At 40.4% G+C, this 24,346-nt stretch overlaps 2 protein-coding genes across 2 annotated transcripts in view; both read left to right on the forward strand.

Annotated features, from left to right (window-relative positions):
- The window catches only part of LOC142200299 (transcription elongation factor A protein 1-like), a 524,101-nt gene that overhangs the window by 231,115 nt on the left and 268,640 nt on the right, over positions 1–24,346 (forward strand). The window lies entirely within an intron of this gene.
- ATP6V1H (ATPase H+ transporting V1 subunit H) overlaps positions 1–24,346 on the forward strand; it is a 124,158-nt gene that overhangs the window by 41,677 nt on the left and 58,135 nt on the right. The window contains exons 9-12 of the mRNA XM_075270548.1: positions 4,190–4,287; positions 5,998–6,190; positions 9,772–9,950; positions 15,713–15,838. Coding sequence (XP_075126649.1) covers positions 4,190–4,287; positions 5,998–6,190; positions 9,772–9,950; positions 15,713–15,838 — 596 coding nt within the window. The remainder of the gene's footprint in view (positions 1–4,189; positions 4,288–5,997; positions 6,191–9,771; positions 9,951–15,712; positions 15,839–24,346) is intronic.

A 24,346-nucleotide genomic window follows, 5' to 3' on the forward strand; every position in this document is an offset into this window, starting at 1 on the left:
CCAACAGTAGGGGATTCGTCGGTCCTGGAGCAGTTTGAGGAGAGGACAGAGGTGTCTGCTTTTCTGGAGAGTTATCCAGGACAGGTCTTGATACAATTGTATCTTGGCTCCGTCAAAATCAATTTCCCTCAGGGTTCTGGCTTTGGCTAGGATCGCCTCCTTTAGGGAAAAATCGTGGACGCAGCAGATGACGTCTCTGGGCGACAGAGGGAGTAGCCCCTAAATCCACTTCAGTCCCCAGTGTGTGAGCAGGAGGTTGTAGGCTTTGAAGCTGGTTCTGAACAGGGGGGCTGAGGGAAGGAGAGGCAGAGCTTATAGCTGCAGCGTTCAGGCCTCCCAGGCAGGTTGCTGGAGGAGAAGTATTCAGGCCAGGGGCCAGGATTGCAGGGTGTCCTGAGGGCTGTAAGTCACCAGGGAAAGGGGATGCAGGAGCCTGCAGTACCTGATGTCCATGTGAGGGTGCAGGAGGGGCTCCATGCAGCGGCGCCATCTTAGGGTCCAGGGCTGTAGCCGGGTGGGAGGCAGGAGGTGATATCGCCGGTCTGGAAGCGGTGGACCACACAACGGTGGACAGTTGAGACTCTAGCGGAGCAGCCGGAGGCAGGAGCACAGCTGATGATGGTCATGCTGCGCCATGTAATAAAGCGGAGGTGACAGGAGGGGGCGATGCGGCCTGCAAAGATGGCCGCCGTCGCGTGATTGTCTGCAAGGAGGAGGTCGGCGGTACGAGGTAACCGGAGATCCCAGGCTGCCTGGTGGAGGCTGGAGGAGCAGCAGGTTCGGAGGAAGAAGCAGGGGTGTTTCTGCGCACCATGAGGCCGGCAGGAGAGCGGATAGAGGTCCGTACAGCGCATTCAAGGTAGGAGCCGAGGTGAGTAGCGTCCTTCCGCATCGAGTCCTAGGCCACACCCCCCTGCAGATTTATATTCTATAGATTTTGTTTCACTAGTTTCTCTAGATGTATGCTCACATACATGTGTTGCTCGTAGGTATTCATTTTACTTCTGAAATCTTCTGGATTATGCTAATGCAAAATTTCATTTCAATATAATTAATCTCAGGAAATTACGCTTTAATAGACGTTCATCACTAGGAATAAAATCCTTGAATTTGACCCTGTAAATTGTACACATAATGGCGCCGAACCACCAGTCATCCCTTTTATACGATAAGTGCTTTATCTTTTTTTTTTTTTTATTTTACAGATTTTTTTTTCTTTTAGCTTTTGTTTAGAGAGGTTGGAAAAGGAACATTTTGTGTGGAGGCAGAGAGATGACCTTGCAAGCTCCCGTTAAATGTTCTTCTGTAATGATACACAATTTACATTCCGCTGTTCAGTAACACTCAAGGATCCTGTTTATATTTGTCATGTTTCATACTAATAGATGACTCCTCCTTAGGAATATCATTTTATAATGTCTTTATTTTTAAGGTAGCTTCAAATCTGACAATGAATTATGTGATTTATTGTAGACGTGTTGGCTACATTTATATTAACATCCTCCTTATTGATGCGCTGTAACTTCAGCATGTGGGATTGGCCGGACATTCAGCCGCAGAAACAAATAAATGATGATTTTCTAGCTTAAGTGATTGTGTAGGAGATGCCAGAGAAGGGCTGGTGAATGAGCTATCACTTAGTCTGGTTTGCTTCTGAATGGCATTATGCTGCTGACTTTGTAGAGAAATATAGCATCCGTAGAAGTCAAATCTAGCAACCGGTTTAATAAAAACCTATAACAAAAGTGGAGTCCTTCCCACTCCCCATACATGTAAATCAATAACTGACAAGAAAGGCTCCAAATGTATCCATAGCTTCTAATCCTTTCTCTGTCAAGGACGTATCTCATATGTTCTTGCATAGTGGTATTTCAGTAACCAAGGACATATCAGATACATATGCTCTTTCCCAAACTGTATACCACCTAGCACCATATTAAAGCTGAATTTTGTTTCTTTAAAATGCCACCAGGATTCTGGTTCTAGCCTTTATACATAGACCAGTCATATTAATGTGATCACCTGTCAAAATCCAGAATAACCAAAGAGCGGACCGCTGCGAGACATTCAGGAAGAGAGGGGATGTTGTGATGATGATCACTGGGATGTTGAGCCGTGCCAACTCCAGTGCCGTGGCCAGCCGCGCTAGATTACGCGGTTGAGCATCCATGGCGCGAACAACCCGATCGAGGTGGTCCAACAGATTCTCGATTGGGTTCAAGCCCGGGGAATTTGCTGGCCAAGGGAGTACGATAAACTCATCCTGGTGCTTCTCGAACTACGCACATACACTGCGAGCTTTATGACACGTTGCATTGCTGCTGGTAGATGCCATCATCCTGAGGAAAAACATTTCACATATAGGGGTGAACGTGGTCCGCAAGGATAGATGCATACTTGTGCTGATCCATTCTGCCTTCCACAATGATGAGTGCACCAAGATGGCTGATGACACGTGCCTTCTGCGATTGGTTATTTAACGTTGATGTCAAAAGTAGGCGGTGGTCACATTAATATGACTGGACTGTGTAGATCCAGAGGTAAAGCCTAGTTGGGGGTGAGAGCTGCATATCCATGGCTATGTCTCCAGACATTGACTAGAGACCCTCGGGTTTAATATGACATCAGAATCACTATTCTTCAATGATGTACAGTCTGAGGTAGAGCTATTGGAAATGTCTTATTCATTTGTTAAGTGGCCTGTTTGCAGCCCAGTCTTCAAATGAATGGAGATCTGCTGCAATACCAAGCACAATCCCTATGTGACGTAAGACGCTGTGCTTGGCATTCAGTGAAGAGGCTGCAGTACTCAAATGCAGAGGTCTTTTCTGATAACTGACGGGTGGGGTTGCTGGATTAGGACCCCCACCGATCAGAGATTGATGATGTATCCTGGGGAAACCACTTTAAGCTAAAGCCCCACATACTAAAACACAGCATTTTTCATTCAGTTTTTGCTGCGTTTTCCTTTGCTTTTTCCTTCTCCTGTTAAATTTATAGGGAAAAAGCAATTAAAATGAACATGCCGTATTTTTAAAGAAGTAGTTCTTTTTCAGCTCAGTTTTACTATAAAAACAGTGTAAACCTGGCAGACCCCATTATTTATATTTAACAAATAATATCACAATTTATTGATTTATTTTTGTCTTTTTTAATAAAACCTTACACTTGGTGCAAAATTGCATGACATTGTCTGTGTATATGCTGAGTGGCATTTCAACAATGTGCATCTATTTTCCCCAAAAATATGTATATGGGGAGTTGGTAAGATATTTTTTATATTGTAATTGATGATTTATTTATTCATGTCAAAAGTATGAAAATGGTCGACAAACCTGTGGCAATGCAAGAGTTAAGATGGGGATCTACATGCTGCCAGGCTTCCGCTAACCATTACTTTATGTTGGTATACTTATTCTAAGCCTCAACTTCAGAAAGAAGTAATTGAGTTCTCCGACGTCCTTCTGAAATGTCTGTAGTCCTGTAATGAGATCATTATACTTGTGTATAGACCTAGAAATAACCACGTTAACCTGGTGATACTTGTGCATGTTGTGGAAACACTCGGCGGGACCGCTCAATCATCCATTTCATAAGCTTAGTGCAGGGGTGCAGATAAGCCAATAAATTCCAGCAATTGAAGTTACAGACCGCAAACTCTGCAAACTGTATAAATGACCCCCTATCTATCGCTCTCTCAATGGGCACTTTCACCAGCACAGCATCATACTGCCACAAATCCGATAATGTGTTATATGTTATGCAGCTGGAAAAAAGTCACACTGCGCCGCTGAGACATGTCAGGAATAGCAAACAAGAACGGGCTTGTTTAGGCAATTTAATGTCGTGAAAATGGGAAATGCAGCACATCAGTGGGTGACAAGACTCAACAATCTGCTCCGGGACTTCACTATACTTAATGGTAACATTTACTAAGGTGTAGCAGGCTACAATGTGGAAGTAATTAGCTGTCATTGTGTCCCGTGTTCTGCCATAATAGAGCCTGTCCTACTATTATGCCTATTAACAGGCCTGTGAACCCCTTTCCCTATTGCATCGGCATCCTGAGGCTTGTTTTACCCAGTAAATGGCTGCAATTATAATTGTATTTCTCTTGTTTTGGAATGAAGATATAATATATATATATTTTATATCCTGATGCTAATGTCCATCATTCTTCCCCTTCCAGAGCTCCCAGTATGTGCAGTGTGTCGCTGGATGCCTTCAGCTGATGCTAAGGGTTAATGAGTATCGCTTTGCGTGGGTTGAAGCAGATGGTGTCACCTGGTAAGGCTCCTTACAGAACATAATGATAAATGCTAGGAAGCTTCGAAAAGACAATTGCTGTCACCATGGATTTGACTGCAGCTTGGGAATACGAGTAATATGATTATTGAATGATAAGGCACTCAAAGTACAGGAGACAGGTATGGTTTAGACTTGCCGATAAACTTTGGAAGTGCTGGCAGGTAGACAAGTTAGGTACACATCACATGAAATTGTGCTTACCATGCAGTGTTAGGAAGTGTGTGTATGAGATAGGCTTGTATACATAGATTTAATAGGTCTATAATGTTCAGATACACCTGGTGAAATCTGTGACCATTCCCTGCTTGATATTGAATTTAAATTAATTATCACTTGCACCCTAAGATTTAGTATCAAACATACATTTTATATAAGGAAATTAAAGGGTCCAGAGTTTTCATGAAATGTTGAAATATGTGCTGGGTAGTCTGCTCTATGTCTGTATAAGCCCGATGTCCCATCAGATTTACTGCTGTTAATATGGCTAATCTAGTAATTTTGGCTGCAGCACATTTTGCAATTGTCTATCAGGCTGTGGGCATGTACCATAAGGAGCAGCCTGCCCTCTCCCCTATCCATTTCTACTACTACTGGTTTCTTTATATGTATTTCTGCAAGGAGTAACTGTACAATACCAAACACATAGCCCAAGTGACCATGATGTAGGAGATCCAGGACCAATGAACTGCAAATACAGGGTAAATACATACATGCAATTAGCTAAAAGACAGGGAAAAACAATATTTAAGCACAGTCATGAAAGCTGCTCTCTGTCTGTATACCTTCCCCTCCACGTCTTGCTTTTGGATGGACCTGCAAATTAGCTAGAAGGGAGAAATCTAGTGGCAGGAACTTTACAGAGGTTTTCAGGCAGCAACATTTTTAATAAAAGTGCATGACATTTTGGTCCAGAAACCAATGGTCTATGAAATGAGACTAAGTTTTTTTTGTTTGTTTTTTAAAGTAAATTTTTATTAAAGTTTTGAAAGAGAACATACAAAAGAGTGTGACACAACACACTCTGGAAACAATAAAGCAATAGGTCGTGTGAGAAGACCAATGAAACGAGGTATTTTAGGCGATGGTGTTATTTAAGATGGCTTTCAGAGATATTATCAGTTGTTTAACAGAGCATTAATAGCAATAAAGAAGTAGAATTACAATGAGATGAACCAAAAAAAGGTAAAAATGAAAGGTGAACGCGGAAAACAGAACAAAAAAAAAACATAAGGGGAAGGATAGGACCAACCTATCAGGGTATATAAAGTGAATGATTGAAATCCGTATTTTTCGGACTATAAGACGCACTAAGGCTTTAGAAGAGGAAAATAGGGAAAAAAATTTTGAAGCAAAAAAATTTGTAAAAATTTGTAAAATATTTAACAACATAATAATATAATATTCCCAAACCCCCCCACCGGTGTCCACTTACCTGCACAGCTGCAGCTCCCAGTTCTTCTTGATCCGGTCCTCTGTCCTTCACATGTCTTCAGAGCGCCCTGCAATGACAATGAATACATATGAGTGATCTCAAGTAGCACACTAGGATTTTCCTTCTTTTACATATATACGCACGTATATTCTATATTTAAAGGGCCAAGATACAAAATAAATAAACTTCTGTTTGGTCTCTGCTCCCTCATAGTCATGTCGGGGTTCTGAATATACCTTTGGTTTCTTCTATTTCAGCATCATGTCTGTACTGCATAACAAATGTGGATTCCAGCTACAGTATCAAATGATCTTCTCAGTCTGGCTGCTTGCCTTCAGTCCACAAATGTGTGAACACCTGCGACGGTATAATATTGTGCCAGTATTGTCTGATATCCTGCAGGAGTCCGTCAAAGAGAAAGTGACAAGAATCATTCTTGCGGCTTTCAAGGTAAGTCATCCCAAGCACTGTTACAGATCAGCACAAATATTCCCTATCACTGGAAGCAGACATATGATTACATTACTAATATTCGCTAAAAGGCGAGAATTATTCTGGTTCTTGGGTTGTAAGACAAATCTAGTGAAATACTTAGACAAGTGGTATCTTTATGCAGTCCAAGAGCATGACTTTAACCTGAAGAATTGCTATAAATTATAATTACTAATACATAATCATTATAATGTTCATTATCTTGCCCAGATCAGTCCTATGTTGGTGTTGTATGCTGCTGTAGTTTGAATTGCCAATACCAATAATCCCTGCAGAAACAGGGAAGAAGGGCGGAAGCCTGGGGGCAGTACTTTTTTGAGTACAAGATTTTGCACATAAGGGGCAACACGGTGAATCGGTGGTTAGCACTGCAGTCTTGCATTGCTGGAGTCCTGAGTTCAAATCCTGCCAAGGACAACATCTGCAAGGAGTTTGTATGTTCTTCCCGTGTTTGAGTGGATTTCCTCCCATACTCCAAAGACTTGCTGTACATTGTGAGCCCTATATGGGGCTCACAATCTACAAAAAAAATAAAGATTTTGCACATACAGGAAAAACCTCAGAATGATGATTATATAACTACACATGAGATTGATTTACAGAAGCTTTTCTTCTATATACAACATATTAGTAAGTCATGCATATTACGGAGTAATATGCAGTAATATGGTAAACCTTTTGTGTACAATTTTTAAATATTGGAAAACCCCTTTAAGGCTAAGACCCCACATTACAGAAACACAGTGTCTTTTGTTGCAGATTTTGCTGTAGTTTTTTGAGCCAAATCAAAAGTATCTACAAAAGGAATGGAAAATATAAAGGAAGTTTCCTTTCTGTTAGATCCACTATTGGCGTTTGCCAAACAAAAATGCAGCAAATTCTGCAACAAAAACATGCTACGTTTCCACAACATAGGGCTTTTTTCCCCACCAAAGACTTTCTTAGCTTATCATAAATGCTGATACCCAAAAACTGATGAAAGTCCCACCTCTTGGACCTACATCTGTCTCTTAAGTGAGCCCATCCCCAGCCTCAGTGCCCTGAAACCGTGTAGAATAACAACCCAGCCCCCATAGATAAGTCACTGTTAACTGCGCTTTCTCCTTGTGAATTGATGCCTCTGTTGCTGAGACATTACATTTTTGTCACTATGCAGTTGAAGTCAGATTCACACCTGCGCCCGGTCTCCGCCTTGTGGGTTTCCGTCTTCTGCCCAAGAAACCCTGACAGGAGACGGAAACCTGGTGGCCAGTGCCTGTTTTTTTTTTTTTAACTGGACACAAAGTGGGACATGCAGGACTTTGTGTCTGGTTAAAAAGAAAACGGTTTCGCCACGGAGACCAGAAGACGCTCATGGGCGGACACTTTGCACACCCATTCAAATGAATGGGTTTGAAAAGTGACTGCCGGTTTCCTTCTCGTGTCCAGTTTCTCAGGCAGAAAACGGAAACCTGCAAAGCGGAGACCGGGCGCAGGTGTGAACCCGCCCTGAGCTGTTTTGGAGCAATGAGTGTGTTGCCATTTACCACTCTGGAGCAATGGCAATGCCCTCAAAAACCTAGTTTGGTTCAGGTGCCCCTACCCTATCTATCTGCTGGGCTGATATGCCGGATTCTCTCTTTTATTGTTTTTTCCATTGTCCCTTTATTCACTTGGCCACTCTTTTGGTGCTGTTACATTTTAATCTGAAAAGTAGATTTTATTTTCCATTGGTTTCAACCAAACTGACATACGACACGCTTGTACTTCTAATGTAGAACTGTTGACACATGTATTCTTAAGAAACAGATTCCCTCTAATGCTGTAGCTGATATCTGTACTACCTGTAATCTATAGCTAATAATATTGAGATTCACGAGCGCCTTTACATATGATGCCTTTGTACTGCAGTATACGGTGACGGTACAGGACACCACAATGGATTTCTTGTTACTGTGGCAACAGCACTTTTTCAGGAAAAAAAAAAAAATTCTAAAGAGTCAGGATTCAAGGGACAATGACAGATATTATATGTATCATCTCCCCTACCTTGTACATAGGCATTAGGGACCTGCAGTGGATTATGGGAGCTGTACTATCAAATCATAGCTACTTTCTGAATTCTGTAAAATCTTCTTTGCATTTATGTACAAGGGGTAATGCAGCATAAAACACAGCTGAAAGGCAAGAGAACACAATAGTACTAGAAATGGTTTATACATAAGTGTCTATGCCTCGTCCTTTACTGACATGGTAAATTGGATATTTTTTTTGTTAAATCCTGAAAGGAGAAGTACATAAGCCATGTAAAAGATTAAAATATTCCTTGTTTTAGCGGACCATAAATGTTGGGAATAAGATCCCCCAACCTGTCGTGTGGCTCCTGTGATTGGCAGGGTGGCCATGTCCAGCTACTATACCCAATAGTAGTATTTACCTCTGGCTATTCACTTAAAGGGGTTGTCCCATCACAAGGATCCTATCTATACTGCTTGTTAATGTGGATGTAAGACTTTTCCTAAATACACTGCTTCAGTAAAACTGCTTTGTTTGTCCACTATCTTACTTTATTCAATTCATTGTTGACACAGCCCTTGACTTATCTGCTCAAAAGTCAAGTGATGTATCTGCTGCTCTCAGGGGGAGGGAGGAGGGGCTAAGTGCAGGGAGCGAGCCTGTGTTTCTAGCTATTCCTGTGTCTACACCATGTGACCTAGTTCCCTGCTATCAGATAGAGGAGAGGAGCTGCATTCATTTCTGAACTGTCTTCTGTTCTCCCAGTTATCAGGCTAGCTAACTCATTTGTGTTCATTATGGCAGAGACAGGCAGTCTCTGTATGTAACACAGAATGGAGTTGCTGCTGCCTGTACTTTGTAGTCCAATATGGGTGGTGGGAGCTACACACGAATTTGGGGGTGGAGCTAAACGGCAGGTTGCATGTGAAACCCCGCCCACCAAATGATGCAAGAAACCAGGAAGAAAGAAGATTTTACAGCAGTGTAGACTGGTGAGTATGCGACGTGGGAATACCCCTTTGAATAAACTTTTAGTATATGAACATCAGGGTGTCAATTCAATTTTCTAATCTAGAATTATAAAAATGATAATCTGTGCTTTTTATCAGCTTTGTCCACCTTCAGGCTGATCGTTCCATTCATTTCAATGTGGGGCAGAATAGGAGAAGATATTATTTGCTGCAGCATCTTCTTCCTTGCTAGGCCATAAAAAAATCTAAGTGTATAGCTAAACTTCTTTGAATATATTACTCAAAAAGGAAATTCCAAACTTTTATGTCTGTAGAATATTCTTGTTCAGAAAGTTGTATGATCACATCAGCATTGGCAGAGTGTAACCCTTTCACTGCAGGACATTATTCACACTGTTCACAAACACTAATAAAGCCCTAAATTCTGAACTAAAATTGAGTATTTGTCTCTGGGCTTCCTACTGTTGAACGGCTTTTTATGGCCATCTGGTCATGCAGAATACGGGGTGTATGCTAGATAAGGGTCTATTGATGTCACTTTAAATAATCCTTTTATGTTTATTTGGGATACAGAATTTGCTTGAAAAATCCACTGAACGAGAGACCCGCCAGGAGTACGCCCTCGCCATGATCCAGTGCAAAGTGCTGAAGCAACTGGAAAACCTGGAGCAGCAGAAATATGATGACGAGGATATAGTTGAAGATATCAAATTCCTCTTGGAAAAACTTGGGGAAAGTGTGCAGGACTTGAGGTATGCCGATAATAATAATAATAATAATAATAATAATAATAATAATAATAATAAATTTTATTTATATGCCGATAAAATAGCTGTCACTCTGTCTCTATAACGTGGCTGTTTTCACAAGTTATTGCATCAAGATGGATTCAGTAGTCGCCTTCGAGGAGAGTGGTAAGCTCACTGATCAGTACATTTTAACCCGGTCCTAAACAAATTTCATGTCTCCACCTGGTTCTTTTCTTTGGTTTATTCATATTTTACATTTTTTGTTTTGTTTAGAATTTTTATTACTTTTGTTACTTGTGGGTTTCCAAGTCAAATGTAATAAGTTGCAACATGATGATGGTAATCCATGGGTCTGTATGATTTGGCCTAGCAGGGATGTAGACATGGCCGGCCTTTGTGTTCCCCACTGCCATGACAACCCGTCAACATTGCTGATAGGGCAGGAGACAAACCATCAGTCTGTACAACCACCTCGATACTTTGTTCTCCATTTACTGCGGCAGTCATTTTTTAGAGTTGACTACATAGTTACATAGATGAGGTTGGATGAAGACATCAGTCCATCAAGTCCAATCTATAACCCTAAAATCCCCTACAGTGTTGATCCAGGGGAAGGCAGAATACCCCATGAGGCTCATGCCAATTGCCCTATTTCAGGGGGAAAAAAAATTCCATCCCAACTCCAATCTGGCAGTCAGTATAAAAAACCTGGATCAACGTGTCCTTAAAATCTAGAGTCCATAACCTGTAATATTTTTATTTTCAAGAAAATAGGGAAAGAAATAACAGTCTTCAGTATGTATAAAGTGCTCGCTCCCCTCCATAGCCGCCCACCCCATCCCCTTATCATGCACCAGAGCATTTCTATTTTCATGGAAAACATGTTTTCAGATTCATTGCCTATGCTATCCTGCTCATCTTGCCCTAATATTTTAGTACAGAACCTTCCATATCTTTAAATTTTTTTAGTTACAGCCAAGCTCATCTCCCTTTTCCTTTATTCATCCATTCTATCAGATCCTCTCTTTCCTCCTTCTCCATTGGTTCTGTTTGTGTTGTCCAGTGTTTTTAGAAGATTTCTTTTTATTGTCTAAAGAATCCTGGTTACACCTTCAAAGATATTTCTCCTCCTCCTGCTCTCATACCTTTCTTTGCTAAAATGGAACATGTAGTCATGGGTGTGAATCGACCCCAGCCATTTCCATCTAACCAATGAACTTAGTAATCATCTTCCAAAAGTTTTCTATTGTCTGGTAATTCCAGAAAATTATGCCCTTTGGAGTCCTTGGGTAGTCCTATTTATATCCTTTATATACGTTCTGAAGGCAGATGATACTGTATGCAGTGTATTATATGGCATAAATCTTTCTCAATCCCTTTATCAGTTGATCTTTTACGAGTTCCTGCGGTATATTACCTACTAGATATTGTCTCCATCTCTATACATTACTATACATTTCCTCCTCTTTTGAGAATTTTCCCACAATCTCCTATCTCTATATTATTATTTTATCCTTACTGAATAAATCATGGAGGTCAGAGAGCTCCAGTGATGTCTTTCTATCTTATACTATTGACTGGTTACAGGATACATCTTACAAATATACAGAGGTGTGAGATGCAAGCACATGATATTTTTCCTTTAATTCTCTGAATCCAATTCTAGATCCGTCTGTTTCTCTCAATATCTGTATTACATTTGTCAACCTTGATCTTTCCTTTGATCCCTTTCATTCAGGGAGATTGAGAGAGTCCAAATTGTTTTCTTATTCTAACCCAAGCTTTCCATGTATCTTTAAAGGCTAAAAATTTTAATTAGGTAAAAAAAAAACAAAAAACAATCAAACCTATCTTTGGTGCTTTGACAGTCCATTGGAGTGGAATAGAAGTGCACATGCACATGTTTAGACTGTGGGACTTGGGACCCTGTTCTTATAATTGATGGGCTTAGTTTACACCAGAAAAATGTTGCAAAATTTTGGTGCATTATTGGCGCATGCGTTACACCACACCCACTTTTTGCAAAGCCACACCCACTTTCCAATGGATGCTGCACTAGTCGTAAAAGTGTCTAAATCCCTTGATAAATCTGATGTAAGGCATGCTAGACAGTTTTTTTCTTTTGCTTTTTTTAACGCTAATTATGCCAGTATTCTAGTGCATTTTGCTTGATAAATATCCACCATTTTGTAAAAGAAATTAAGGTATATCTGTTATAATAGGAGGAAGTGAATACAAAGTTGTACAGTGAGAGCTTCTGAACTGTAGAAAATGGCTACTGGACAAGCATACGACTACAGTAAGGCAAAGTCTCCTTTGAGTGAGTAGATTTATACAATAGCACAATACACCCTTGTATTGTAATATTGTATTGGCTGGTTTGGTATGAGGACAAGTTTGCTCTTCTATTAGCCAAAGCGGCACAAAAATATAGAGTAATAGACGCAACCAAAGAATACGGAGGACATATAGAACGCATTGCTTACATATTCAGTCCATTTGTCTTGGATGAGGGCACAACAGTATACTGTATACTACCAGTGAATTGTTAAGTCTGTAGTTAGGATACCGTTAGTATGAACTGGCTGAAGCCCATTTGGCTTTTCATTGACCCTGCAACACTCTCAACCAGTGGACAGTGGGCCGTGGTCCATGGTTTAGTGGTTAGCACTTTGCAGTGCTGGAGTCCTGGGTTCGAGTTAGACCAAGGGCAGCATCTGTATGGAGTTTGTATGTTCTTTCTAATTTTGTGTCGGTTTCCTACCACAAGCTTAAAATATACTGATCAGAAAATTGGCTTCCCATAAAACAACTGTTGCTCCTGTATGGCAGCCACTAACTCCCCTTTTTTTTTGAGTTTATCTGGCCAGCATTGACTGATTTCAGTAATTTGTACCTCCAGCCAAAAAAGTGGCCCCACATAGTATAATGTTGCCCTCGTAGTATAATGCTCCACAAGGGCCCCACACAGTATAATGCCTTGGGCCACTTCCTTAGTAAACGTGGGTGAACTCCACGAGATTTCTACTTTATTAGTAGAGATGGATGAACTCCACCTTTAACATACTGGCACCCTCTCTTTTAGTGTGGTCATGCACTCTTATAGCAGGACATTCAATTGAATAGGTGCGACAACCACTAATCTGGTCATGTGGTCTTACCCTTAAATGGATTGAGTCTCCATCGACGGGTCTCTCATATCTGTTGATTTTTTTTTTTTGTCGCAAAATGAGGCAAACCATAAGGTAACTCTCATGGAATGGGGATCCTTGCAAGTCAGTAGCATTGCGTCATGTGCTCATTTATATAGTGCATACATATTAGGCAGCTCTGTACAGAGATGATCATCATCACTTATATCTGAAGCCACAAGCCTTCGGTGAACTGAACCTCAGTTTTTCTGTATTTATATTTCTTCATATTATTTTTTACAGGCTTCAAAGTCCTTTAAACATTATATGTCTTGACTGACAGCTTCTATTGAAAATAAAGCTGGTTCAGTGATCAGTTGACTGTTGTGGGTCAAGTTTCTGATCGCTGGAGATTTCAGCTCATTGCCAAGGAAAATTGCAATCTTTTAGAGTATGTTTACAAGTGACAGATTTGTCACGCACATTTTTACTTCCATCCCATTCATTAGAAAGGGTCATGCAGAAAACCAAGTGCCTGCCCACCAGACTAACCTCATTCAGATGAATGGGATTGTTTTTTTAGTTGCAGACATTTCTGCAACAAATTTGTAATGTGGGAATATGTATGTTTCCCCTGCACAGCCTTGGCCATTTTACGAAGCAGCTCTCCATAATGGGTGGCCTTCAGGGCAATAGACCCCAGTATAGGGTCCATATGTCATATCCCAGTTAGGCATGTGGACAAAGGTTGTACTGATTGATCAAATCAATTAAAGATTTTTTTCAAGGATCAATATATTAGCATGGGTTACCAATATGTGGTCGTGGTTTGAGGCTGCAGTGTTAGGGGCGCACTGCAGCCTCTTCATTCACTTCCAAGCACAGCGCTGTACATTACAAAGGTACATTTACTTGAATGGGACTCAGCTGCCACTTTTAGCATGCAACCAATGCACGTGACATCCTCAACACTTGTGAGAAGTCCTAAGGATAGGCCATCAATATGTAAACCACTTTAAAGGGGTTTTCCCAAGTCGCTTGTTCACCAACCTGCATGCTATCTACTCTGTTCAAGTCCTGTTTTTTTTTTTTTTTTGTACACTGGTGGGCGGGGTTTCACTTGCTGTCTCCCAGGCAAAGCCATCTCTGCTATCTCTCTTCATAGCAGTATGTTTGCAGTCAGTAATGAGGGATGGTTGTACATAAATTACCACAGTATCACTGGAAGATGCACAATATGAGCTGATGTAGCAGAGGTGGATTTGATGACAATCCCAAATTTACATGCTACAGGAACAAGAGTCAGCTTGCAGTAAACTCCGTTTTAGGTCTGTGCTTACATACTGAGGTAAACCAACTGATAACTGGAAGAGCAGGGGATAAACGGCTCAGAAATACAAGCTGCTTTGAGCACTCAGCTCCCCGCTCCCCGCTCCCCTCCTGAGAGCAGGGAGCTATGTCACTTGTCTTTGCCAAGGAGATAAGATCATCCCCAGCTCCTGGTTATGGAAATTGGGTGTAAACAATGAAGTGAATAAATTAAGATAATGGCCAGACAAAGCAGTTTTGCTGAAGCTGAAGCAAAGTCTTAACGCCACATAAACTAGTAGTATAGATAAGATCCTTGAGATGGGACAACCCCTTTAATGCTACGAGCCCACGTTGCAGAAACACGTTTTTCCTGTTGTGGAAATGCAGCTGAAAAAAACAATGGTGCATTTTGCATTATCAGCAAAGTGAAGTGAATGACCATCTGGCTAATCCCATCTACACCTTGCAGGGAAAAAAAAGCTGGAATGTGAGTTATACCTGCGAAAGAAAATCTGCAGAGAAAAATGCTGCAGGAAAAAAGTGATGCATTTCCACTGCATGTTTTTCCACAGTGTTCTTTGGCTGTGTTCTGTAATATGGGGAAAAATTAATCTGTAAATGAAAAGGTAGAGGCACTTGATTTAATAGATTGAAAAATTTTCAGTTTTATTGAATTGCAATAAAATCCCCCCCCCCCAAAAAAAAAAAAAAAAAAAAAAAAAATCTGACGCAAATTCCACATCAGAATCTGCACCAGAAAACTCCGTGTGAATGGACCCTTAGAGTTCCTTTCTAGTAAATTTTTAAATGGATTGTCAACTTCGCCATGGATCGTAAACCGCAAGTAACAGCCGCAAATACTCCTCTACTTTCAATGAAGTAGATATTCTAAAGCAATGGTGTCTTATTGATAAGTAGGTGGCAGGTTTTTTTTCCTACTAAGCCCATATAACATTTACTTCCATGAGAGAGCAGAACGTGGCTGTTGATTTCTGGGCAGGGCGTTCCTTCCACAGAGGAATCCAATCTGCCGAAAGTCTAACAAAAGTAAGCGGCCATTCTTAATGCGAGCACTTTTAGAATGAGCAAACTCATTATATATTGCGGATAATTAAATTAACTCGGCATCTGTTACTGTCTCCTAAATTTGTTTTCCAAGCGCTGTCACTATTGACTGTGATACTATGAGCTCTGCTATTAATATACCTTCTTGTGGCACTGCTTAATTTCTGGAATACACATTGCCAATTGGCAAATGGCTCTGCTGTGTGTATAAACCTGCTGTAATGCTGTTAAGAGTCTCATTTTCTACCGTCTTTACAGCTCGTTTGATGAGTACAGTTCAGAACTGAAGTCTGGAAGGTTGGAATGGAGCCCAGTCCATAAATCAGAGAAGTTCTGGAGAGAGAACGCCGCAAGACTAAATGAAAAGAACTACGAGCTCTTGAAGTAAGCAGCGGTTAATACTGCAGAGAATCTGGTATATAAGAAAATTGTGTGTGAGATGTAATATAATATATATAGAGAGAGAATCATACAGTACTATGGAAAAGTTCTAAGCAGGAATAGAAAAAAATGCTGCAATTGAAGAATCCTTTATAGATATGTGTGTGTGTGTGTATATGTATATATATATATATATATATATATATATATATATATATATATATATATATATATATGTTTCATTTTTGTCGTTTACCAAAAGTAAGTGAATGAACAAAATCAAAATCTAAATCACATTAAAGGGATTCTACCATTAAAACCCCTTTTTATTTGTAGATAAGACGTCGGAATAGCCTTTAGAAAGGCTATTCGTCTCTTACCTTTAGATGTGATCTCCTCCGCGCTGTTCCTTAGAAATACCGTTTTTTACCAGTATGCAAATTAGTTCTCTTGCAGCAATGGGGGCGTCCCCACTGCTGCTCGAAAACAGGCTCCAGCGACGCCTCTATCTTCTGCTGGATCCTCCCCTTCTTTCTTTGTGTTTCTTCGGCGTCACCTTCGACGCCTGCGCAGTTGGTTCTGCCAGTGAGACACTAGTAGAGCCCGACTGCGCATGCCCACGGCCCAGTTGGCTCTACTAGTGTCTCACTGGCAGAGCCAACTGCGCAGGCATTGGAGGTGACGACGAAGAAAGAAGGGGAGGATCCAGCCGAAGATAGGGGCGTCACTGGAGCCGGTTTTCTAGCAGCAGTGGGGATGCCCCCATCGCATTTCCAGCGCTGGGGCCCCCCCCCTATCGCTGCGAGAGAACTAATTTGCATACCGATAAAAACTGGTATTTCTAAGGAACGGCGCGGTGGAGATCACATCTAAAGTAAGAGACGAATAGCCTTTCTAAAGGCTATTCCGACATCTTATCTACAAAAAAAGGGTTTTAATGCCAGAATCCCTTTAATATTTGACTGCCTTTTAGAGGTGGAGTCCTGGAAGTGATGATAGGGCCCACACAGAGCCCTGATCTCAACATTGTCCAGTCAGTCTGGGGTCACATGAAGAGTCAGAAGGATTTGGGTAAGCCTACATCCACAAAAGATCTGTACTTGGTTCTCAAAGATGTTTGGAACAACCACCCTGCTGAGTTGCTGCAAAAACTGTGTACAAGTTTCCCTAGAAGAATTGATGCTGGCAAAGGGCGGACACGCTGTGGGGTCATATCTTCCCTTCCAGGACTCCAAAGAGAGGTCACCCCAAATATTGATGAGATTTAGATTGACAGCTTTCTTACTTTGCTGCCTTTTTCAGAACTTGCCTAACGCTTCCAAATATTACACTAGGTTCACACTAGTCATCTGTTTGCTTAAAAGCGGATATACGAGAAAATCGCGGACCCCATATGAATGCAGGCACAATACAGTCTATCCTGTCTTGATGGGCAGGGACATCAGTTTGCCCATGTATTCCCCAGCTGCTGACATCTCTTATGGTTGTTGTACATTATACTTTGAATCAGACATCCCTGGGCAGACATGACATGGCGTTCCGTTGTCTATCCTATTCAGTAGCACTAACCATATTAATATGGTGACAAGTTCTACATGGAGACCAGCTGTGTCTCTGTGTGTCTTAGCTTAACACTGAGATGTTCACAAGTGGGAGGTAAATGCATCTGATGGTAGATCTGTTTTAAATAACCCACCTCAGGCACTTCTTTTGTCTCGAGCTCTAGAATTTATGGCCTTTATAGAATATTATGTTTCTCATTCTTCTCATTTTGGTAAAAATATGTTTTGGGATTTGCAAATTAGATCTGATATAGACTTGACTTATGTCTTGAAGCTGTGTGTTTTCTTGCATATAATTAGCCATCCTTTTATGCTCTGAGTCAGTGGATTTGGACCATTTGAAATTGCAATTTACAGAGTAAAAAAAATGGAGGCGTATGGGCTTATAGAGATGAAGTGATTGTGATACTGTAGACATTTCAGCCCAGAGCGGCCTTCCTCAGCATATCTCTATATAGGTTGTGTGCCGTGTCCCGCAGCTCCCAGTGCTGTGCTCGGCGTGTTTCTGATATATCACTAAATGTAACTCTAACTTCATAAGTAACGACAGTGCGCTCAACTTCATTTTCATATGTTCTCATAAACTGCATGGGTCGTTCATACACACCTCCCAATCTTTAAGGAGTGCGGGATCCCAATCAGCTGTTACTGTCAAGATGATAGAAATGTGTCCATGCTGTCATGGGTACAATACACATTGTCCTCACATATGTCATGGGTACAATTGCAAATATTAAAATTCATTGAGTCTTTCACACAGGCTAACTGATCATAAATGACAGTCCATCAACCCAAACCATAACTTGCATCCACCACCTGTCGAATTCTTACCCAACAAAAGTACACAGCTCACTCTTGCAGTCAAATGGTTTAACACCCTATAAAGGGCTATATATTCTTAGGACATATGTAGGCTAAACATTAAACTTGAATACAAAATGCTGCAGTGCTTACAAGAAATACACTTTATTATGGTACAACAACTTTTATAGATTTGTTCTGTTTGGTTCTGGTTTCAGAGCTGCACTATTATTTATTAAAGGACCCCTTTAAGAAATAATAGTGTAGCTCTGAAACCAGAACCAATTATTTCTTAAAGGGGCTCTATCATTGGGAAAAGTCATTTTTAACTAAGCACATACTTTAGAAAGGCTGTTTCACACATACCTTTTGTGTGTTTAATCCCTCGGTAGTTTTTGAATGAGCCCGTTTTTATTCACATGCTAATTAGAGTGCACTCTGAAGTCTCAGCGAGCACTGTTTGCTATGTGTACAGCACAGGCTGCTGCTGACTCATCTCCCTGCTCTCACACATAGCAGAGAGAGTGCTTGCTGAGACTTCCGGTGCTCATTGTTTGTTAATTAGCATATGAATAAACAAAACAAAAAACGGGCTAATTCAAAAACTACTGAGGGGATTAACATACAAAAGGTAGGTTTGGAATAGCCTTTCTAAAGGCTATGCAAGGATGTGCTTAGTTAAAAATTACTTTTCCCAATGATAGAGCCCCTTTAAGCTAATATGTGGCTCAGAACAGGCTAGTGGAGTAATAAAGGGAAGAACAAGGGATATTTAACAGGTCACCTCTTGAGTTCCATCACAGTAGGGAATTGTTTTTGTTCAGTGATTACTTGTTCTGATTAAGCCCTGGTATCTTCTATGTAATACTCTCTTTTACAAAAGAAAACCTCCCTGAGCTTTGGTTCCTACAATAAAATCCCTTGGGCATGATCTTTTATTGTTACTAGAGATGAGCGAGTACTATTCGAAACTCCCGTTTCGAATAGCATGCACCCATAGGAATGAATGGACGCAGGAGGTTAAGTTGCCGGCCGCCGGCAAAGTCGGCGTGCCGGCCGCTTCCATTCATTCTTATGGGTGCGTGCTATTCGAAACGGCCATTTCGAATAGTACTCGCTCATCTCTATATATGGACAGAAATATCTTGTATATGAAATCTTGAAATATGATATGTTTGATAAGTTTTTCCTTGATACTCTTAATTTACCCATAACCTAAAAGTGAGAAATAATAGCCTAGCTGTGTAGAAGGTGATCTTTTTGATGATGGAGAGTGGACCTTTTAGGTCTGATAACACAATTGGTGGCAGTATTTTGTTTGGATGTATGCAGTGGTCTTGAGTTGTTTTTGACTTGTTTTATCCTAGCACCAAACATTGTACGTATCAAAATGAGTGGCGACTGGAACACTGGATATTGCTGACAGATTTACCTTGGTGATTATCAAGCTTCTATAAGAACGATATAAAATTAATTTATTAGACTGATAACTCCTGACTCATAAATGACGAGACAGCCCCTCTAATGTGCCTGGCTACATGTATAGGCTGTGCCAGTCACTAGAGATTTGCAGTTCATTTTTGTAAAAATGGATACAACTTTTTGGTTGCCTAGTATTATCTGAGCTGAAAACATTTTGATTTGCTAAAAGTGAAATTTTATGATGAGAACAGAAGGTGATATGTTTACTACATGTCTAAAGATTGCTAGAGGCAAGACGGGGACATATAAAATTCTAGTGTTTTGTGTCAGTGGAGCTGCATCTGCTCAAGATGTATTTTGCATTTTGTTTGGTTGTTTTGTTAAAGTGCTTGTTTAGATTTTTTTATTCTTTGGGGGGCGAACACCAGTAAAGTTACAGAAAGCCACAACTTTTTCAATCCCATGCAGCTCCAGCACCAGGCTGCCTGTGGTCATTGCTGGCTTTAGTAACTTCCCACAATGATGTACTTTAACCCATTAAGGACACAAGGTAGTTTGTATGTTAACGCTTAGTGACTATTTTTCATATTTTCCTTCTCCGCCTTCCAAAATTCAGAACTTTTTTTTTTTTTTTTTTTGTGTCAACATAGCTAAGTTAGGGCTTACCGTATACACTTGAGTATAAGCCAACCCGAATATAAGCCAAGACCCCTAATTTTACCACAAAAAACTGGGAAAACTTATTGACTCGAGTATAAGCCTAGGGGGGAAATCCACCACTGCAGATAAAAAGTCTGGTCATGTGCATTGCAGCTTAGTAACTCCATGGGGATCATAGTAATAGACGTTAACCCCATCATGTCCCTCACATTAACCCCCTGTGTGCCTTACATAAGAGTTACTGATATGTGGAACATATGGAGGTAATAATTAGGTATCTTCATAATTAAGGTCCTTCATTAGTACTCTCATGTGTCTCACATATTAGTAACCCTTATATGGGGCACACAGGGGTTAATATGAGGGACATGATGGGGGTAACTGTTATTAATGTGAGGTACATGGAGTTACTGAAACTAAATTAATAACCCCAAATGCCTGACAGTAATAGGCAGAGTAACTAAAGGAAGGTCCCTGTGTGTGTCACGTTACTGGAGCTTCCTCTCCTCCATACAACAGACATCTTCCATAAGACACAATGAATCCTGGCCACTCATCTGCAGGGGAGATGCTAATCCTAGTGTGCTAAAGGACCTCTGATGACATCATGATCATGTGATCGGACTCTGGTGTGGGCGGAGCTACTAGGATTCAACCTTATCTGCAGATGTTACATACCAGTGGCTACAGGACCTTTGATGACATCACAGTCACGTGACCTCACAACAAGCCAATCACAGAGCAGTAGCACTAAAGGACCCCCCCCCCCTTCCAGGTCCTTCCAGTTTTTTGTGCTCCGTGGACCCTGACTCGTGTATAAGCCGAGGAGAGCATGAAAAATGTGCTGAAAATGTCGACTTATACTTGAGTATATACGGTATTATTTATGTGACAAGTTGTACTTTCATTTTGCTTAATTTTGTGGTACATTTTGATTAGCTTTTGTTAATGTTTGTGGGCGGGTCCATGTGAAAAAGCCCACAATTTTTTTTATTTTTTTTTGTATTTTCTTTTTAGAGTGTTCAGTTTGCGTTAGAAATGACATGGCAACGAGTCATTACAATTACGACAATACCATATTTACATTGACTTTGTTATGTTTTACCGTTTTTATAATTAAAAATTCATTTTATGAAAATGATACGAACAATTTTCCTGGAGTCACCGTATTCAGACACCTATCACTTTTTACTGTTTTGCTGAGTGAGATATCTAAAGGCTCTTTCTTTGCGGGGCAATGTGAATATTTATTTTATTTTTATTCTCTTTAAACTGTAACATTTATTTAGAAATTTTTCACCATTCACAAAGACAAGGATAAGTACATATCGTTGTACATGATAACTCCAAGTGCATACAGCAAACAGTAGAAGTATGTTTAGTTGTTATGTATGACTTTTTGATCACTTTTTATTGCTATTTTTTGGTGTACGCAAGATGATCAAAATACATTAATTTGTGCATTTTGATATATGTTTTTTTTAATGGCATTCACTATATGGGATACTATTTTTTGATAGTAGGGACTTGGAAGCACTTTAGGATAAATGTTTGCTTTATTTATTTATTTAGTTTTTAAATGTATAGATGGTTTCTTTAAGTTTTTATTTTTTATACTTTAACTTTCTTTCTTTTTTACCTGTCCCACAATGGGACTTGAATCTGGAATCCTAAGATTATACCTTTAGGACATTATCCTTTAATTCTTTTGTTTCCTTCAGAAGTTAGAAAAGCCAGATGCTTATTCCTTTACCGAAACAATTGGCTTGTTCACTAGAGCCATATCCGGGTTCTATCGCTGAGTTAGTTTTCCAATCATTATTTTATGTCAAAGGCCCATAAACAACATTTATCTCTGATACTCAGCATAGATGATATATGTATTATCTCTGGGGTTCTGGCTACCGAAACCCTCACCACTCAAAAGTGGGGCCCGTGAGTCCCCAGCGGAATTGGAGCAATAATATACATGCATGCCCACCACTCTACTCGCTTCTGTCGGACTGACGGGTTGCTGAATTTTGCTATATCATCCCATAGAAGTGAATGAAGTGGTTGCCTGCATGTGCACTGCTGCTTCCTTCACACAGGGTACTTGAGATACCCATTTTTGGAACTTGTGGGCGTCCTAGTGTTCAGTCCCCCAGCCAAGCACATTTTAATTATCCTATGAATAAGTGATAGTTTTTATGGGAAATCCCTTTCCGTGTAGACTGCGCTTTGTACACAGTTTTACAGTTCTCCTATATCTCGTCCTGATCATGAGCTATGGCCTGTGTCTTGAATAGCCTTTTGTTAGTTGCTCTTAGAAACAGTCGACAGCTCGGGGGACTCCTGTAATGCCGGGCTCTCAGCTGAAATGCATTCTGTTCCAGTTAATTTGCTTCTACATTAGATTGCTCTTCATTGAAATGTATAAAGGCTTCTCAGAGTGATCATCTTCCAAATACAGACACTGAAGCAGCAGAGAATACTGGGAAATATGAGCATAAAAGCATTCCAGGTTGTGTATACAGCTGCGGAAGAGAAAGGGCTGAAGTAGGATAAAAGAACCTATTTAACAATTGCTATTTTTCGAGGCTGTTCTATGTCAAAAGTCAAATAATACCAGGATACTTCTGAAACTAACACAATATCCTGAGACTATCTTCCTTAAAGGGTACTTGCATTTATATCAGAAGTTAAAATCTCTGCAGGGTCTTGCTAAGCAGTCTGTTCTCTGCCTGTATAATCCTTCATACGTGGTTGCTAGGGGATATTCAGTGAATGTGGTTCATATGTGGTGCCCTGTTATCTTTTCTGTTGCTAATAGTCCCATTATGGCTGCAGCACATTTCTCTCTCGGCTGTGGACAAGTACAATAAGCAGCAGTCTGATCTTGTTCCCTATTATTACTACTGGTAGCAACTGGGTTCTTCACATGTCATTCTGCCAGGAATAAGTGTAAAATAGCGAACAAATGGCCAAGAAGAGCCCAAGTGAATATAATATAGGAGATCCAGGGACACTGATTTGCAAATACCGGGTAGCAAAAAGAAAAAAAAAACTCTCACAAAGAAATCTGAGCAAAAAAGGAAAGCTGATAAGTTTGATCTGAGAGGAACTTCTAGCTGTGTGGAACCTCCCCCTTACCAAGCCCCTCCCTCCTGCACTCACTGTGCACCGGTCTCGCTTTTGAATTGTATCTACGGACAGGATTAACCTAGAAACAGGGAGTGAACAGCAAATTAGCTGGAAGGGAGACACCTAGTGGTAGCAAATTTTTAGACAGGAAACGGCAATATTTTTAATCAAAGTAAATTATATTTTAGTTTAGAGCCCCAAACCGTATTAAATGAGACTAAGCTGTTGGAAAAGTTAGTGACTAGACATGAGCGAATAGCATGCTCCCATAGGAATGAATAGGAGCAGCCGGCGCATATGGGGTTAAGCGTCCGGACGCCGGCTGCGTCCATTCATTCATATGGGAACGTGCTATTCGAAACTATCGTTTCGAATAGTATTCGCTCATCCCTAATAGTGACCATTGAAGACCACTTCTATCTCATTAAAATATACCTAAAATTAACAAATCTCCAAGGAGTCTTCAAGTCAGTGCGTTATTTACTTTGAATGGATGATGCTACATTTTGAAATCTCTCCATTTCTTTAGATATCTTAGTAAATCTGCCCCATTCTTTAGTAGCATATTTACATGAGATTTTCTGATTAGATCATACATTAGATATCTGTTCATGTGAATACGGCCAAAATCTATCTTTTCCAAGGGGTCTGATTACTTTTCTTGTGTGTAAAAATACTGCAAGTTATGGGAACTAGAATTTTGGGATGGTATGTTTATCCAGGGATTTCTTTTCATTGCAACATTTGGCTTTGGGAAGGAATTTACCTAATTTTTTATTTTTTTTTGCTTTTCTGCTTTTGCTGTTGACGGAGGACTGTTTAGAGGCCAGCATACACAGTAGATAGTAGGCTTAGTGGATTAATCTATATATGGTCAGATTATAGAGCTTTTATGAGATTGATCATTGGGCTGGACAATAATGTAATAAAAGATCCATTACTC

The sequence above is a fragment of the Leptodactylus fuscus genome, chromosome 4 (genome assembly GCF_031893055.1).
Source record: "Leptodactylus fuscus isolate aLepFus1 chromosome 4, aLepFus1.hap2, whole genome shotgun sequence".
Lineage (NCBI taxonomy): Eukaryota > Metazoa > Chordata > Amphibia > Anura > Leptodactylidae > Leptodactylus > Leptodactylus fuscus.